Here is a 19797-nt window from a genome sequence, read left to right on the forward strand (position 1 = left end):
AGAATCCTCATTTATTGATAAGTTGAACTACAATTAGTAAAATCTAACCAAACCTGAGCGGTGTAACAAACTAGTATTGAAAATCCACCTTAGATTATACCATTGGGAATAGAAAAGAAAACAAGTTTGGAGGTGTGTGAATCCCACGAGCGAAATAAGGAAATATTTGACTTTTAAAGTCGGGAATTGAATCAACTTATTATTGTATAACATTGCACTTAACTCTTCACACACACACACACACACACCCCTGTTTTGCATTGAATATGTAAGAATTCAGCTTGTGCATTATAACTTTGAAGTGATTCACGACATCAATGCTATTTTTTTAATTCTGGGCTATAAAAGGAAGATATCTAGCTTGTAGGTTTTAATTGAGTTCATGTGTTTGTTTGTTATTCTCTTTAGTTTGTGTTTGCTCGAAGACAAGCAAAATATTAAGTTTGGGGGTATTTGACGAGTGCTCTACACTCATAATATTTATGCCACCTAATTTGTTATTTTGCTACTCTTAAGAGTGTTTTAGAGCTTTTTATTCTGTGTTTTGATATTGTGATGTAAGTTGATGAAATTGAAAGAAATAAGCAAAAGTTGGCGAAATTAGAGAAAATGGCTAAATTGTAAGAGATCCAAAGTTCGGGGACTAAAGTGCAAATATTGAAAAGTTGTGTTGAACCTCGATCTAAGAGTGCTAGCAGTCAATTGGATAAAAAAGATATCAAAGGGATCAAATTTAATCAAAATATGATCACAAATCAATTTCCAACCAAAAAGTTATGCCTCGGAGTTTCAGCCTCATATTGGGACCCATTTTTATCATAGCAAACGATCAATTTGAAGAATGATGCTTGAAGCAAAATTGTAACCCTTTGAGTTAGCTTTTCAATGCATTTTGAATCATCTCAATTGGATATCGGATGCAAAAGTTATGCTAAAAATACTGAATGATATGCAGTCTGCCATTTTGACCGAACCGAGTGTCGTAGCGCCCATCTTGGGCGCCACAATTCCCATATGACTGAAAATTAACAGAATAGGCGGCACCGCAATGCCCATATTTGGCACCAAGGAGCCGGATATGCGGGAAAACACGTTTTTATGTTTTTGGACTCTTTTATTGGCCCAATTCAACCCTATTTCGTCCAAGACCCCTAACATACTATAAGTACCATTCAAAAATCCTATTTTCAAGGAGGATGGAAGGGGGAAAGATTGAAGAATTTAACCACAAAATTTGAAGGGAAAAAATTGAAGACACCAAAAGGAAGGATAAACAATATCAAGGAAGAAGATTGAAGATCTACCCAAAAGTCTAGTTTTTTCTATCATTTTCTTTATGTTGTTTATTATAATTCCTATGATTTTCATTTATTATACCATGAATTAAACAATTTATCTAGGGGTTTGATGTATCCGAATCAAAATTATGGTTTGATGATTTTATAATTATTTCTTTGATTTTCAAGCATATATTTAATTGTATCATGATTTTAATGCTTTCAATTGCCTGATCAACAATTGGATGATTTGATGCTAGTCAATTCCGGCGCTCGAGAGAGTGGGAATTTAGGCTTGATCATAAGAGTGATACAACATAGAATTTATAGGTTTCGAGAGAAAGTATAAATCTGTGAAGCTTCCTCCATAAAAGAATCGGATCTTTATTAAATTCTTGATTTTCAATTTTGAACAGAGATGTTAGAATTGGGATCTAGGGTTAGTTTCTAATCGGTGCTCAAGAGAGGGGTTTAGAAATACATTAGGATTCAATCATACATTCATCTAAATAAAGTAGAAATTGCATAATTATAGTACTTAGTGAAAATTAAATACAATCCCCGTAGGTTCGATGCTCTTACTTCAATACTATATTACAAAACTTGATACCGTACACTTGCGGTTAATCCACGTAGAATAAAACGCAAAGTTTGACCATTTCTTTAAAAGAATAGCCTTTTCCAATAAATATTCCATTTAGGAATAATACCAAATTACTGGATTTCTAAAATATATTTTGTGCTCGATTTTCCTAAAAGATTTCCATTAACTAAGTTCCTATCCATATCGAGAACATGTAGCACATTGGTCAAGGTAACGGTCATGCCGGAAGTGAATATGATCGCTATATTTCATTTCCCAACCACCTTTGGAGCGGTTTTTGTTACCCATTTATCCACTTCATAATAAGTTTTGATAAAGACTTATCATATGTTACATTTATAATTGCACATGTATCATACTACCATCTATGAACTTTTTCTTTGATTCCATTAATCTCTCTTACGGTGGCCACAATATTATTTTCTTTGATAGAGTTCACCTTTCTTTCGGAGTTGTTTTGTTTTTGGTGTGATATTCCTTAGTATAATGTCCAGATTCCCCATAAACAAAACAACCATCTTTGAAATACTTCTTGGACTCGTTAAAATTCTTTGAAAGTTTTCTCTTGTTGAATTGTTTGAAGGTTCAGTTTTCTCTATCGCATTTGCCTTGGAAGTGCCTTTATAAGAATTGTCATTCTTATCTCCTACCATTGACTTTTCCTCAATGCGAAGATATTTCTGCAATTGTTCCAAAGAGTGATTTTTGGAACTATGCATGATTTTCTTTCGATATCATTTTTAAGTTCCCGGGTGTTTTGTAATAATTGCTCCGACTTGTGAAGTTCCCAGAATCTCAATTTTGACCACTTTCAACTTGTTGACAAAAACTTGTAATTCATGTAATTGGGAAAGAAATGGAATATTATCAAGAAATTTAAAATTAAAATATCTTGAAATTAAGAATTTCTTGGTATCTTCTTCTTCTTCTTCGACTTTGTATTTGTTTTCCAAACCATCCCATGTTTCTTTTTGTCGAAGATGTGTTGGTGTAGAATTCATACAACCAGTCTGATAATATATTGAGTACTTGACCGAGGTAAATCAATTCATCATCTTGATGCTTTTGTCTTTCGACTCTTATGGCATCAATTTCTCCATGAGTTGGTAGTAATGGTGGCCAATCCCGATCAAGGATGTAGAACATCTTCAATGCTGTCAAAAGGAACTTCAATTTATCTTGCCATATTGTGAAGTTCGTTCCATTGAAGCAATCTAAATGAACTAGGTCTTGATTCATTAACTTGATCGTCGTCCTAATAGTTTCATTCTCCATTGTAGAAATATCGTTTGAAATTATTGGAAAAATGGTTTACACACAAGGGAATGGAGAAGAAACAAAGAACAAATAACAAGAAGAAGAAATTGAAGAAGAAGGCTCAAACACGTAATTATTGTCCTTAAAAGATATTTTTTCCCTCTTGGATTGAATTTAATGCTTAAAGGGATTTTGATAAATGGTTTGTAAGATTTATCAAAGCACTTAGTGAAAATCCTCCAAAACTTAATAACACAATTTAAAGTATGAATATGATAGAAGGAAGATTTTGATTCTTTTGTGGAATGAAAACAATGATCACAAGTTGTTTTTGTTGTTTTTGATGTGTTTATATTGATCATCTAGCTACCATTTTAGGCATCAACCAATGTTACACGAAGTGATGCCAAAACGTATGAAAGGCCACCTCAGGTTCAAACAAAAACGGCCAGTGAAAATGTTCTATGCAGTCGCATAAAACAAACCTATGCAACCGCATAGATTATCTTATGGCAGGGCTTAAGGCCCGGCAAATACCTACACGACCGCTGGCCCTTTTGGTTTTTGTGGTCGCATAGGCCAACTTCTTGGCTTTTGTTTTTCATAACTATTTTTATTTTTATTCCAAACGCAATTTATTGATTTTGAACAATTTACATCATAGACTTGGCCATCAGTATCCAATGATTAATTCTGCTGGTGTAAAAGGCAGAACAATTAACTTAATTAAAAATTAACTAATCTCAATTATTGAAACAAACAACTGTATACTACTCAAAGCTGTGTAACAAATGACCAATCAATGAACAGATTAATATCTCTGCTTACGTAATTAGGTCCATAATATAATAATTTGTCCTATAGAAGACATAGGAAACTCCACTTATGAATATTGTTAGGTCTACGTAATTAAATGGACCCAAATGCTTTAAAAATCGTTTAGGTAGGGCCTAAATTAATATGAACCACAAACGGAAAGCCATCGAATTTAATCACTCCAGGTGATGAGCCATGGTACTAGATCTTGATTTAGATACATAAAATGCCGTCTCCACAAAGACGAAATAGTTTAACAAAGTATAATAATATATGAAAGTCATGGAATTAAGTTTCATCATCACACATTTATGAAAATTATGCACATATATGAATATATTTAATGAATTTTTTTCTTCATGCGTGTTCGATCTTATAATAAGGTAGTATGTACGTAACGGTATCCTGTTTATGCAAAGTTCGACCAAATAATAGGATAATTTGTGCTCAAATTTTGAAAATCAAATTATGTCAATACATTAGAGACGTGTTGAAGCTAAAATTCTAATATATCAGGCGTAAAAAATTAATAAACCAAAATTAATTCATTGGGGACAAATAGTAGGAGAACATGTGCACAAGTTTTGTTCAAGACATGACTAGAAAATGTATAAAATAGAAATATGATGTATTGCCTTCTTTTGCTCTGCATGGGACACTCGAGTTGCTTATTCTCACCCAAGTAGCTTAACCTTTCCATGAAGGGTTACAATAAATTTCTTTTCTCTCTCCACCTTTTAAATATTAGTAGGAAGATTAATGCTCCAATAATATTTACTGAGAGAGGTTGAGACAGAAACAATATTCTGAGAGACAGAGAAGGAAGCGCGGGGATGGGTTTCACATCATTTATAGGCGAAGTTGTGCCGTCTACGGTGATGGTGATTATGGAGGGTTGCACTATTGGCTTGACTATATTGGCTAGCACTGTGATGGCCAAAGGGCTCAGCCCGTTCGTTTTTGTTGTCTACACTAATGCCATTGGTTCTATCATACTACTTCCGTATTCCTTCATTTATGATAGAAATACGTATGATATTTCTCTCTTATTCACATAGACTTAGATATCTCATATTTCTTGAAACTATGATTTCGTTTAATGGGATTTAATATGAAATCAATCAGACGGATCATTTTTTTCAAACACACGATTGCATACATGCTAAAGCTTTAAGTAGTGCCAAGCCAGACAATTCACATCAATATTTCTCTCTTTCCAGATTAAAAATGCCATTATTGACCTTACCTTTTCTCTTGCGAGTATTCTTCCTCGGTTTAATTGGGTACGTATTCTCTCATGTTTGATATACAGTACAAACTATTTTCATCTATTTCTTTGTTTTTGCGCCTAATAAGGACACAATATGAGATAAAATCACAAATATATCATGTTAATAATACAATGATCAATAAATTCGACTATTTATACATTATTATTTTGTTGGAACATATTTTCCAGGGTGACAATGGCACAAAACCTTGCATTTCTTGGTCTAAGATACAGCTCTCCAATTGTTGCAATTGGCATGGCCAATCTGTTACCTGCTTTATCTTTCCTTCTTGCTTTAATTCTCAGGTTCTTTCTCAAACTTAAACTTTTCGAGAACAAGCAAATTTACTAATTAAGATTTTATTTAAGCTTGTTTTGCTTGTAATTGGAGCTTGACGTGAGCACAATATTTTTCATAAATGAATGACAACGAGACTTGAATTCAATACTTTTATCTTTATGATATTATATTCAAATGTTTCTCGTCTAAAATTTATAAGACTAGAGAATGAACACATTTTTTCTAGAAATTTAATATTCATAACGAGCCATTCACATACATCCCATATCCATTTTTTCCCCATCAAAATGCATGCAGTACTCACAAATTTCCCAAAGTAATTGATGGCAATGGGATTTGAACTTAAAACATTTACCTACTATGTCAAAATTCTCCTTGTCTGAAAAGTTGGATTGTTTAAATTTAAACTTCAATGTTTAATTAGATTGTTCCTATTTTCATCTTATTCTTCTGAGTCAGGTGGGAACTGTCAAAATATACCCACAAGTGATGAAAATAGTCTCTTTTTATAGCTTATTTGGAACAATCCAATCTGCTGTACTTGCTGCGTTTATAGAAAGAGATCCCACTGCATGGACATTGGAGCTTAATTTGGAGCTCTTTGTAATCATTCTAACAGTAAGAATAAGTCTAGTTTTGAATTAATTATTGATTTTTCCATGTCAAAAGATGTATATAGTCATATAGATACAGCTAACATGTGTATGTATATATTACAGGCAATTTTCAGTAGCTTGATCCGTAGCAGTGTCCACATGTGGTGCATGCGAATTAAAGGCCCTTATTTTGTGCCCATATTTAAGCCATTGGGAATTCCCATTGCAAGTGTATTTGGCTGTTTTCTCTTTGCAGACACCTTTCACTATGGAAGGTAAAAGTTTCTCTACTATTTGAAGATACTTTCCATTCCAAATTGAGATGATAGATAAGCCTTCTTCCCAATAAATTTGAAATCATTAAATCGAATATTTTTTTCATCACTCCATTTGGTTTATTGCTAGATGCAATGGAAAATCAGAAGTAAGCAGATTCATAACAAATATCAGCTACAACTGCCTGTCTACCTCTCACTCTTTTAGCTTGTTCAATTGAGAGGATCATGTACTCTATTGAAACCATCACCTAATTCTCAATTCCCTTAGCACATATTTGGTATGTCGTACATAATAGAGAGGTTCAACACTATAAGAAATAAGATTTTCATAACTTTTGTTTTCTTTTCTTAATACTGTTCATTGACACATGTTTCTTCTCGTCATTTTAGTATCTGTTAAGCCAAATGCACCTAAACATGTTGCAAACAAAGGAAATTGCTATTTATTACTACAATGTCAATATATCATATGATGCTGTCTATATCTTTTTTCTTCCGTTGAAAAATCGACACTATTAAGAAAAACGCTTTTTTAAGAGATTTTATATCTTACATGGTATTTATTCTTGCAGCATGATGGGTGCATTTGTGTGTGGAATGGGATATTACACGGTGATATGGGGACAAGTCAGAGAGGATGATGAATTTCACAATAACAGATCATCATCAGATGACAAGGTCCCTCTACTGCAAGAAGACTCACAAGTATGACATCAAGGAAATCAAAACCCTAATGATGGGCTGCAGCCATCAAAGAAAGTCCTACTAGCATGAAAAAAAACCTCATGCAAGGTTAAGATTTTTCATGTGAATAAAATGTACATAAGATTAGAAGGGTGGGTTTTTTAGGGCCCTCAATCTTTATTTGAGCAATCCTCATATCTTGTTTTGGGGTTCAATGCACATATCTGTAACTTTAACAATACATGGGCCTTTTTCCTTTCTTTTTCGAACCTAAAAAATGATGCATTTTGAGGTAAAAAATTCTCATGGCATGTTTGGGAGGACGAGATACTAGTGAACATTATTAATGTAAAAAAAAAAAATAAGTCAATGTAGTGTCTTGTCATGTTTAATCTATGTACTAAATCTGCACTTATGTGCTTCATTCTTAATTTTTATTTTTTTTATTTTAATTATGAAAGGTGGTCTGTACCATGAGAAAGTTTGTAAGAAGAAATTGCATATATATTTATTCGAGTAACCATGTTGTGTATAGTTGTCATTCATGTTCTGATGTAGTAAGCTTGAAATTTCAGTATAGCATTTATTATCAAAAACTAATTTGGGTAAACATGATAAGTATAATAACTATAGAGGTGAATCATAAGTACAAAAAAATGTCAAAATATGTTAAGAATATAAACTATGAGACATTTTTATCAGATTTCGAAAAATAAAAATGTATCAGATAAATAGTTTAAGAAACCCATTGAGCAATTACTATTACAGATGGAGGTTGACATCTTGTAAATCAATGAAAGCAACCCTTGAACCGCAACCTTATATCTTCTAACATACAAACATATAGGAAGTGGAAAGAAGTCTTATTGGAAGAGGATGCGGATTGTTTTTCCTTTTCAAATATAAAGCATGTTTGGCTAAGTGTAAATTTTTTACTTATAGCTAAATAAGTAATTTTCAAATAATTAACTTGTTTATCAGTTATAGTAGAAAATAAATAAGTTACTAATTTCGACAAAAAGTGGATAGTGCGAAAGTATGTAAAATTTCTTACTTAAAAGTAAGAAAAACTAACGCGATCAACCATGTTTGGAAACAAAACGTTTTAATTTTAAGTAATATTTTTTTAAAGGTTAGCCAAACAAACTCTAACCTCATACCCACCATATGTCATTCAAAGGTAAACAAGTACTACCCACTTTTTTCCTTTCTTGCTCATTCTTTTTCTTCAAGTGAGACGTTCAGGTTGGTAAGGGGTGTGGATCGAGTAAAATGTTCGGGGCTAAAAAAAATAAATTAATATTAATAAATTAAATTAGACTTAAAAATTTCGTTTTTACTTAAGAAAAAATTTTACTACCTCAAAAAAAAAAAAAAAAAAAAAAAAAAGGCCGAATAAATGCGGCGAAGCCAATTTTTAATACTCTACAGCTTTCTAGCTGGGGTTCAGTCCCCTTAGCTGATCATGTTTGAGTATGAGGAAATTAGATACGATATCCTAAAAAAAGAATGAATAGATTAATATACTTAAATCAAATTAATGTTTTAATAACCGTATTAATTACGTCAATTTAAAACATATTTGCCCATGTTTGAGCCAAATTCTAGAAAAAAATGCATTGTTCATGTCAAATCAATGAGAAATGTGTAGTTCAAAAATAAGAAAAAGTTTTAGATTTACGTGTAATATTATTTTATTAAAGAATTTGTGATTGAAATGATATCAAATCACACTTGAATAATGTATTTTTTTTTTGAAAATAATGTGGCTCAAACAAGCCCAAAACATTTGAAAATAAACAAAATCATTCAAGAGACAAGTAGCCGCACTACCAGTCTGATATTTTTTATTTTTTAAAATTTTTATTATTAAAAAAATTTGGTTTGATATGATATTTTAAACTATGATTATTCATTTTGAGCGTTCAAAATCTATTAGAAAGCTTGTAATAAGGTCATGATAAATATGTTATGGATGAAGTCTAAATGCCAAAAATTATCTCGTAGGAAATATTGAACGCAAAATAAACCATAATTATTTAGTCCATTTCTTGTAGCCAATTTTGACTTGTTATTATGAACTCATCTTTTATCGATTTTCAATTTCAAAAGATGTATTTCAAAATTTGTCGTAAATACTTCGAAACGATAACAAAAATGTCACCTAATGAGTGAAGAAATATAGCTCATAAATAGGTTAAATAGGCAACACCAAAATAGAAATAAAAGAAAAAATACTTAATCTTTCAAATGTCACTTTTCAGTGTTCGTCACTTTCCTTTTTTTTTTCTTTTTCTTTTTTTTTTTTTTTTTTTTTTTCCCTTTTTTTGGTTTTTTTTTTTTTTTTTTTTTTTTGCCCTTTGAGTATTTCACAAAGCTAACGTTTTCACTTGCCTTACACATACCCTTACCAAATACTTGTAAGGTGGTTATATTGACACCACAATTATTATTTATAGCACCACATTTTATTTATATTTAAACTCTTCAATCTTTGACCATTGTAGCAATTATTTTCTTAACTTTTTTCAATCAAATTATTACCTTTAACATTCCATTAATTAGTATGCTCCATCTTTGATGATGATTTATATCAAAATATTTCATTTTCATGATTCGAAATGAGGGGAAAAAAAAATTTCACACCTTTTAATTATTATTATTTTAAAATATGATGGAAAAATAAGTTATACTACACCATTTGAATTTCGGATATTAAACTGTTATCAAATACAAAATATAACTAATGAAAAAGTTTGAGGATAAGAATGACATGAAAATCCGTTAGGGATATAAGTATTATAATGAACAAAGATTAAGAAATTTAAGTGCAATTAAAATGTACTGCAAAAAATAAAAAATTGTGGAGGCTATATAATTAGCCTTCTTGTAATACTTAATATTGTCCTGTTCTGCTAAATATTTTGTATAATTTGTCAAGATTTGATTCGAATTGATGTAATTATGCTATTGTAATCATCTGACACTAATGTTTTCACTGTGGAATGTAATTTGGTATGAAGTTATAGAATTTACATGTTTCAAGATGATTTTTGATCCGTCCTAAGTTCTTCATTTAATAGTTTCATGTGATGTAATTCGTAGATTTTGTTTGGAAAAAAAGAAGCAAAAATCATGCCTTTTGGTTTAGTTTCTGAATGGAACAAGTGTCGGAGAAGTAAATCACAAGATCAGATCAATCATTGTAAGATTCTTTTTCTGATGCTTTTACCCTGTAGAATTTAATCATCCTGTAAATTCCACCTTGTCACATTGATATTCCTACTGTATAAATTAATTTTATGTAAAATTGCCTTATACTCTCTGCAGCAAGTTGAGGGTGGATCATCTTAAATGTGCACGTGCCTTGCTTGTTTTACGATATTATTACTGCTCACGAGGATTGATATTGTGGTTTCTTATTTTGGAGAACACCTTGTTCTTTAGGGATATAACTAAAAACCTGCAGAATATTGGCAAACCTAATATAAGAATATGTTATATATTTATAGTATAAATATAAAATACGAAAGAAATAATCAAATTAGATGAAGTCAAGTGGTGGGAAATGTGACATTTGTGTGGGACGTCAAGGGTTCGGGTCACTTCCCACGCAATTATTAAAAAGGCTGTTGGGCTTTCTTGACTAAAATAAATTATTATTATTTATTTTCGAAATTATTTAATGGGTGGATCAAACAAGCCAGTATTTTCTGACCCTTTTTTGTAACAACCCACTACCACAATCATTAAAATACTCACTACTCACAGTTATTAATATTCTGCATTATTCTCTGGTCATATAGGAGACAGTTACTTCCAGTTTTGCCTATATAAACTCATGTCTTGGTTTGGAAAAGTGACAGATCAAAGAAAACGGAAAATCATTAGAAAAGAAACCTTATTTCTCATATTCTATATTTTTATACTCGATTCTTACATATATTCTGAAGTACCTTTGACAGTTCTCATAATCATTCGTGATTACTGCACAAGCGGTTTACGATCGTTGTATCCTGGGAGTGATTGTCCATGGAGGTCGCAGCAGTTATCAACAGACAAATTCATTTTAGGATATCGTGCTGTCATAAGACTCGATCGGACGATAAGTTTTATATTTCTACATTTTATTGTTCTGAACGTTACTACAGCTGATTATTTTTCCAACAGAATCCACCTGCAAAAAAGCACAATGCATCACCAGTTTTCACACTCAAAGAAATGGATGAAGTAACATGTTCTTTCAGCGATGAGAATCTGCTCAGGAAAGGCGATTTGGTCGATTTTATAGAGGTGCTCTATGGTCGAGAGAGAATCCTCAACTTTCCCATTCAAACGTCTTAACTAAATGTTTACACCCTTAAAATTCCTAATCCACTGCATTTATCAAGCATCACAATTACCTGTTTTGTATTGTAAGGTATTAGCAATCAACAAAATGAAGCTACCCTCCACATTCAGAGAAAGAAGGAAAGCGCAGATTTCGTGAAGAAGTTGATATGTTAGTAGATTGGATCATCTAAATCTAGTAAACTAGTAGGATATTGCAAAGATGGGAAACACGGATTTCTAGTTTATGAATATATGAAAAAAGGGAATCTGGAAGATCACTCAAATGGTTGGTTCATTAACATCTAATACATGTCTTTAATAATGTAGATTAAACAGCATTCGACAATATATCTAGTACTGCTATAATACTCGCCTCTTGATTGTCTTTCTTCTGAGTTTTAGGAATTGGAAGAGTAAAGATGGATTGGCCATTGAGGCTAAAAGTGGCTCTTGGAGCAGGAACTGGACTTGCATATCTCCATTCAAGTTCTGCTGTTGGAATTCCTATTGTTCATGACTTCAAATCGACCAACATTCTGCTCAACACAAACTGTGAATCAAAGGTAAAAGATTAACTTTCAAGATGATCTATCAATAAGAGAAAACTTGCTTAACAAGATAAATGGGATTTCCTTGAGAATGAACTCCATGAAGGTAGAGTTGAAATTAATATTGCAATGTTCTGCTGACTAATCACTTAAGCAGATATCGGATTTTGGGCTTGCGAAACTGATGCAAGAAGACCAGGAGACCTGGCAACAGTTGGTACTTTTGGCTACTTCGATCCATAATATACTTCGATATGCATCATTCTGTGCATAAATCTTCGAATAAGATGGAATAACTCAATGGCTTGTATGGTAAATTTGACTAGACAACACTTGACATACTAAAAAGGGACGTAAAAAATTCTAGTTCATTATTTAATTCGATCATATATAGGACTATGTCCCAAGCATGCCTTAAAGGGTCCGTGCTCAATGTTGGGTGTAGAAGGAAATAGTTATGGAAAATATGAGACTTCACTTGAGAAATTTGAAGATTATGAAGGAGTTGCTACAACACACACGCACTCTCTCTCTCTCTCTCTCTCTTTGTTTAACAGAGATTTTTCATTTTCTTCTACATACATAATTCTAGATGCATAGCTTTCTTTTATAGAGAAAATGGAGTAAGCTAGTCCTAATAATTCTCTACAATTACAACACGATAATAGCTGTTTTTTCTAATCATTTGCAGCTAGTTAATTTGTATTTGTAGCTGTGTTTGAATCATGGCTGCTGTCTGAAGCTAATTTCCAAATTTCAGTCTTCATTGGCTTTGTCATCATCTGAGCTGGTTGATCGTTAGTATTTATAAACTCCATACAAATTTCTTCTTGATTCTCCTAACCTATTATAAAGTGATGTCGAAGTTCAATATGCTTTAACCTAGCATGGAAGTCCGGATTTTTTTTTAATTGCAATTGCCGACATATTGTAATAATAAATTGCTGTTAGTCCTTCTTGCTCAAAATTCAAATCTTTCAAAATTCTTCTAAGCCAAATAGCTTTGCAAACTAATCTGTAGCAACTATGTACTCTACTACTGCTGATGATAAAGCAACGAATTTCTACTTTTTTGAGCTCGAAGAAACTACGTTTGATCTAAGGCAAAAGATATATCCTGAAGTGTTCTTTTGATCATCAACTAATCATGCCCAATCAATATTTGTAAGCCAACAAGTTTGCAATTATTTTCCTTTTTAAACTCAACATCATGGTTCTCGTTCCTTTAAAGAATCTCAAAATTCTTTTTGCTGTAACAAAATGTTATCTACTTAATTCATTTATGAATCTGGATAATCAACTGACTAAATATGTAATATATGGCCTTGTATTGAGACAAATCAATGAACCAATCAATTTTCTATAAAGTATGGTATCAACTTTTTTTCTGTACATCATAAACTTGTAATTTTTTATTTAAGACCATTGGAGTAGAGATTGGCTTGCACTAGCTCATTTTGAATTTTTTGAGAAAACCATTAATATACTTTTCTTGAGAGAGAATTTTTTTTCCCGGGCTTTGCTTTACTTGAATTCCAAGAAAATATCTTATGAGTCCCAAGTCTCATATTTCAAAATCTTAATTCATTTCTCTTCTTGAATTCATCCACCATTTTTTTGTCCAGAAGTAGATAAGATCATCCACGTAATTAAGACATACGATAAGAAATTTTTTTTCCACATTTTTCACATAGATGGATTATTCACTTGTGCTTCAATTGAAGCCATTTTGAAAGAAATAGCTATTTATTTTGCTATTCCATGCTCGAGGTGCTTGCTTTAACCCATATAATGTTTTTGACGACGATAAGCTTTATCTTCTTTGCCTTTGATTTTGAACCCTTCACATTGTTTAGCATACACTTCTTCTTGAATTTCACCATTTAAGAATGTTAATTTTACATCGAGCTAAAAAACTTTTGACTTCAATTGAGCTGCCATGTCAGAAATGTATGGATTGTCTCCATCTCGCAACTAGAGCAAATGTCTCTGTGAAGTCAAGTCCTGAATGTTGAAAATATCCTTTGACCACAAGCCGAGCTTTATATTTTTAAATTGTCTTGTCTTAATTGTATTTGATTTTGTAGAACCATTTCAAACAAATGATCTTCTTTCCTTCTGGTAGGATCAAAGAATTCTCAAGTTTTATTTTTCTAAATGTTGGATATATCTTCATTCCTTGCTTTTGTCTAGCATTTGTCTTTTGATGCTTCTTCGAATGATTAAGGCTCAAAAGAGATAATCCATGCCCAATTGAATCATAGATATCTCTTAGTGAGCGTATCTTTATACGAGGATTTTCTTGATCACTTTCTTCATTAGTTGTTAGAATGCCTAGTGCTGTATTTGGATCAATATAGCAAATTTGCAATGGACCGAGTTGAGATATCACTAGATCATTAGATTGATTTCATCCCGAGTCCACAACTTGTTTCTCTTTCCAATCCCAAGTTGCTCATTCGTTAAAGATAACATCTCGAGCTACTGTAATTTTGTTTTTGATGGATTTTGCAAACAATACCCTTTGGTCTCATCACTATAGCCAATTGGAAGAAGTTTTTGGACTTTCTTGTCAAAAATTTCACGATTTTGAGATGATTTACTATTGGCTTCTTTTTGTTCCAAGCTTCACAAGGAGTTTTTATTCTAGCAGCTTTTCTACGAGATCGATTGAGAATATATAATGCTGTGGTTTCGGCTTCAACTCTATAAAGATTTGGAATACCTTTGCCTTTTAGCATGTTTCTGGACATTTTAACAATTATATGATTTTTTATTTTGCTACGCCATTTTGTTATAGGATTCAACTAACTGCCAGTTGCCTTTGGTTGTCACTAGCTTTGCAATATTCTATAAAAGGATTGTATAGAAATTTATCACCACAATCAGTCCTTAGTGTTTTTATAAGACAATAACTTTATCTTTCTACTAGTGCTTTGGAAAAGTAGAGAAAGCCTCCGATTTTCGATTGAGGAAATAAATCCACATCATCCTGGTATAGTCATCCACAAAAAGGATAAATTATCTTTTAATTCTCGAAGTTGGTGTTTGCATTGGACAACAAATATCTGCATGTACAAGTTCTAATGATGCTTTTGCTCTCCATGAAATTTTGAGAAATGGAAGTTTATGCATTTTCCCATAAATGCAACCTTCACATATTTTTTCATTCTTTTCAATGTTGGGAAGTCCATTCACCATATTCTTCTCCTTGCAATTTAAATGACCATATCGCAAATGCCATAAATGTGACAAATCTGCATTTTCAATTTTAAGTGCACAATTGTTGTCTAGTGGTAGCATGAGACAAAAAGTTTTGTTTTTCATTTCAACATTTGCCATGATGACATTTTTTTTTATCAAAGATTTTGTATCTTCCATCATCAAAATGAACCGAAAATTCTTTTGCAAAAGTTGTCCAATACTTAAGAGATTATATGAAAGATTTGGCACATAAAAAACATCAGTATTGAGTTCTTTGTTACCTTTCTTAGTTTGGATTGCAATGATGCCTTTTTCTTCTGCACTTCTTTGTGTTCCATCTCTAAGAATGATTTGAGAGATGATATTTGGATTGATTTCTACAAAGATATCTCTATTTCCTGTCATGTGATTGTTAGTACCGCTATCCAAATACCATTGATTTTTGGATTCAAAGTCACCATTTTGGTGAGTATAAAATAGAATTTCATCTTCATTTTCTTTTTAAAAAATTTCCATATCTTCATTTTTCTCCTTATTTTGAAACAAAAAATCCTTTTGAGAATTATTAGGAACTTTACATCTTTTGCATTGAAAATAGCAATCTTTTGATTCATGATCATTTTTTTTGCAAATAATGCAAGATTGAGCCTTAATTACCGGATTGTTGATATGCCTTGCTTTCCAATTGCTTTGATTTTCATTTTGACTCCACTTGTTAAACTTTCTCTTTCATTTTTTCCATTTGAACCTCCATGATTGCTTGAGCTTATTTTTTATGCTTGCTTTGATGGAAGGCTTGTTCGATTGATTGACTAGCTGAATGATTGATTTTTTTGCTCCTGTGCAGGAAGTTATCCGGTCAACTCATACATGGTCATTCTAGAGGAGTCCTTTGACTCTTCAATTGCAGTGGCTACATGATTGAATTTTTAATGGAGACAGCGAAGCACTTTTTCAACAACTCTTTTGTCTTTAATCGTATCTCTATAACAATTTATTTGGTTTACAATCTCTGAAACTCGTGAAGAGAAATCACGAATCGATTCCCGTTCTTCTATTTTGAGATTGCCAAAATCTTTTCATACAAGTTGAAGTTTCAAGGCGATAGTTTTCTTCGAAAATTGAAATTCTTGATTTAAAATTTTTCATACATCTTTGGCTTTTTTAACACCAAATATACAAGGAAAAATTGATTTTTCAACTCTTCGTTGAATATAAGCAACGACATTGCATCTTACTTTTTATATTCCTTTTGTAACTTTAGATCTTGTTCATCATCTTCAACGACATCCCATAAATCTAAAGAGATGAAAAATGTCTATATTCGACGACTCCAATATTAATAATGTTCACCTTCAAAGATTGGTTCCTGACTTGATGAATATGTAAACAAGGAGGATGTTGAATTTGTTGCTATTGTTTCCCAGTTTCTGTTGAAAGAATTAAAAATCTGTTGCTATTGTGGTGGTATCTGAAGCTGATTTTGTTCCAGCTTTTGGTAGGATTTGGTTTTTATATTCTGCCCATGCTCTAATACCAAAATTTGTTGGGTGTAGAAGGAAATAGTTATGAGAAATATGAGACTTCATTTATGAAATTTGAGAGATTACAAATGAGTTGTTACATCGCACTTTTTCTTTTTTCTTTTTTAAATAGAGATTTTTCTTTCACTTCTTCTATCTACGTAACACTAGATCTCTAGCTTCCTTTTATGGTGAACATGGAGTAAGTTGGACCTAATAATTCTCTACAATTACTTTTTTTCTCATCATTTGCAGTTGGTGAATCTATATTTGAAGCTGTGTTTGAATAATCAGAATGGGAATGGGTGCTGCCTGAAGCTAATTTCCAAATTCCAGCTTGCATATTTTGAATATTGAACTTGAATATACAACTTGAATTGTAGATCTTGTCCATTTGACCATTCTTTGAATCTTCCTATGTCGTTGAAATGTTTAATTTGAATTTGAATTCTTTGAAGATTACAAATTACTCTAGAACTTTTAACACTCTAATCCTAATTCACCAAATGATAGACACCAAATGATAGACAGGAAAAAAATTACATTACAAAGTGATGTCTACCCATTTGGAGTCGTTTTGCAGCTTTTGACTGGAAAGAGAGTAGTGGACCTAAAACAAGGACCAATTGACTAGAACCTGTTTTACAGATACTATAAAAATATTCGTCTTAGAATATCCTTAAAATCTCTCCAAACCTATTGTATATCACTATGTTTCATGCACAATAATGACCACTATAATTCAACACTATATTTCAGTCGTCAATTTTCCCCAAATAATCATGGTAGTTTCAATGTTATTTCCATCTCTTGCTTTTTCTTTTCAAGTTTGATTTGATGATGTGGCAAACACAATTGTTAATTTTTCAAACGATCTAGAGTGGTGAATTAGAAAAAAGTTAAAAAGTACAATACTATTGGGAAACAACTTGAGAGCACACAGATTATTTGAGGAAAAAAATTAAATTTCAGTGACTATTGGGTAAATAAGGTTGAGAGTACATTGATTCTTTTAGAAAACTATAACGTTTGGGAATCATAGTTGCCCAATGATATTTCTTTTTTTTCCTTACTAGATATTCCTTTTCTCTTTAATTTTGTGAGCACTTGCTTGTCTGACATGTTTTGTAAGGTACATTTGTTATATGTAGTCAAGAGATGCATCTGAATGTTACAACGACACATATTGAACGACAAGAAGAAATTGAGGAAAGTTATCGACCCGGAAATGAATCAGGCTTTGTACACGTTAGTCGATAATCATATTTGCAAAAACCTATCATCTCGATGTGTCTCAATCGCGGATAGCATGAAAGAACTCCAACTTATTCTCTACATAAATTCGAAAGGACTGGGATGGCATTGCATACTCTGAGAATGATCTGATTTGCAAGATTAGAAGCTTCCATCCAGACGTAAAAATTGTGGAAGCTCGAGAAAAACTAGGTCCAAATTGATGGTAGCCTATGTTTGGTCCTCATTTTATTTTCCATTAAATAATATTAAACGTAAATTGGAAATTTTTCCTTATTTTTAATCACACATTCTTCAAAAAAATTGTTATTCCAAAATTCATTTCTCCACAAATTTCCATTAAAATGGAGCCAAACAAAGGCACTCTTTAGTAATTTAAAGTTACCCTACAAGTTTTAAGAGAAAAATATAAAAATATTTCGACAGATGTTTTATTCTGCTGCAATTGGCTTGTGTATTTGCATGTTTTGGCAATAAAAAAAGAAGGGGTAACTAGCACAAAAGATCCATACCTTTCAATATTATTGTAAAAAAGTCCCTATATTTCATTTTTTGACATTTTCGTCCTTACCTTTAACCTTTCATTGCGCAAAAGGTCATTTTCATTTATTTTTTCAATAAAATAGCGATTTTACCCTTCTATTCAAATAAAACAAAAGAAAAAGATGAATTACTAACTGCAACCATAGTTTTAAAATTTTTAAAAAATTACAAAGAAATCATAAATTCTCTACCACCACCACTTTCACAACCTACCAAGCTACCATTTATAGATCCTCATATACCTTTCGGTCACCATGCCCACTGGACTCCATCCCAACCAACCTCGTTTTACTCCCCCACCATCTTCCCTCACACGAATTGAAAGATGAAGCACTTAGGACCCACCAATTTTGGTCAGATAGCTCTCGCCTTGCATCGTATTCGTAGAGAGTTTTGGAATAGAAATTGAAATGGTAGAGGGGATAATTTGTTCAATTAGATTCATACTCATTGTCGTTTGGTTTGTTGATGGTTCGATAGATGCCAATTTGGGGATTTGGTGTTTGGGATGCATGAATTGAATGAGAAGAGTTTGGCAAAATGGACGTCGCCACTGCCGAATGTTCTAGAATTACAACAAAAATATTTGAGGTAGTTTTGATTAATGTAAGGCCATGTATAAGTTCATCGAGGCGAGGGGTAACGGTCGGTGGTGATGCCCGACCGTGGGTTGTGCCAAAAGTAGAATTGTCATGAAGGGTTATATACGGCAGTTTGGTATTTTAGGTTGTAAATGTGATTGTTTCAAATAGTGTGGAAGAAGATGTTGGGGAGAGTGAGTCAAGGCTGGTGGTGGTGGAGTTAGACGAGTCTTGTGGTCGGAAGGTGGTGCTATGTGGATCTATATATGGCGGCTTGGTGGGGTTGTAAAAGTGGTGGTAGTGGAGAATTTATGACTTATATGTAATGTTTTGAAAAATTTAGGATTATGATTGCGATTAGTTATTTATTTTTCTTTTCTTTTCCTTTTGTTTTGTTTGAATCAGAGGGTAAAATCGTTATTTTACTGAAAATGGATGAAAATGACCTTTTGTACAATGAAAGATGAAATGTAAGGGTGAAAATTTAAAAAAAAATGAAATGTAGGGGCCTTTTGTGCTAATTACCCAAAGAAAAATCCGCAAGTTTTTTGCAGTGGCTTTTAAAAGAGAAATTACTCAATATTATACCTTGTTTCAGCCCCTTTTTTTCATCAAAATACATAATTTCAACAATGATTTGATCACACTTTAACAACACATTTTTTAATAAAATAATATTACACGCAAATTCATGACTTTTCTTTATTTTTTGACTACACATTTCTCATC

General features: G+C 32.2%; 1 protein-coding gene and 1 pseudogene across 1 annotated transcript; both read left to right on the forward strand.

Moving 5' to 3' along the window:
- Positions 1-4623: 4623 nt before the first annotated feature.
- LOC111406887 (WAT1-related protein At1g70260-like) lies at positions 4624-7343 on the forward strand. The gene is made up of 7 exons (XM_023036251.1): positions 4624-4984; positions 5175-5237; positions 5414-5563; positions 5823-5851; positions 5950-6143; positions 6245-6396; positions 6972-7343. Exons 1-7 carry the CDS (start codon positions 4788-4790, stop codon positions 7108-7110), a joined length of 924 nt encoding a protein of 307 aa, XP_022892019.1. The 5' UTR covers positions 4624-4787; the 3' UTR covers positions 7111-7343.
- A 3425-nt stretch (positions 7344-10768) lies between these two features.
- Positions 10769-18065, forward strand: LOC111406888 (annotated as a pseudogene).
- The last annotated feature ends 1732 nt before the right edge of the window (positions 18066-19797 follow it).

This window comes from Olea europaea, chromosome 12, assembly GCF_002742605.1.
Source record: "Olea europaea var. sylvestris chromosome 12, O_europaea_v1, whole genome shotgun sequence".
In the NCBI taxonomy this organism is placed as follows: domain Eukaryota; kingdom Viridiplantae; phylum Streptophyta; class Magnoliopsida; order Lamiales; family Oleaceae; genus Olea; species Olea europaea.

What these genes read in the sequence shown, in the direction of transcription:
- LOC111406887 (XM_023036251.1), top strand. Translation starts at nt 4,788, where the DNA reads ATGGGTTTCACATCATTTATAGGCGAAGTTGTGCCGTCTACGGTGATG. An exon ending in TTCTTCCTCGGTTTAATTGG is followed by an intron (nt 5,238 to 5,413) that starts GTACGTATTCTC and finishes CATATTTTCCAG; the next exon opens with GGTGACAATGGCACAAAACC. An exon ending in TCTTTGTAATCATTCTAACA is followed by an intron (nt 6,144 to 6,244) that starts GTAAGAATAAGT and finishes TATATATTACAG; the next exon opens with GCAATTTTCAGTAGCTTGAT.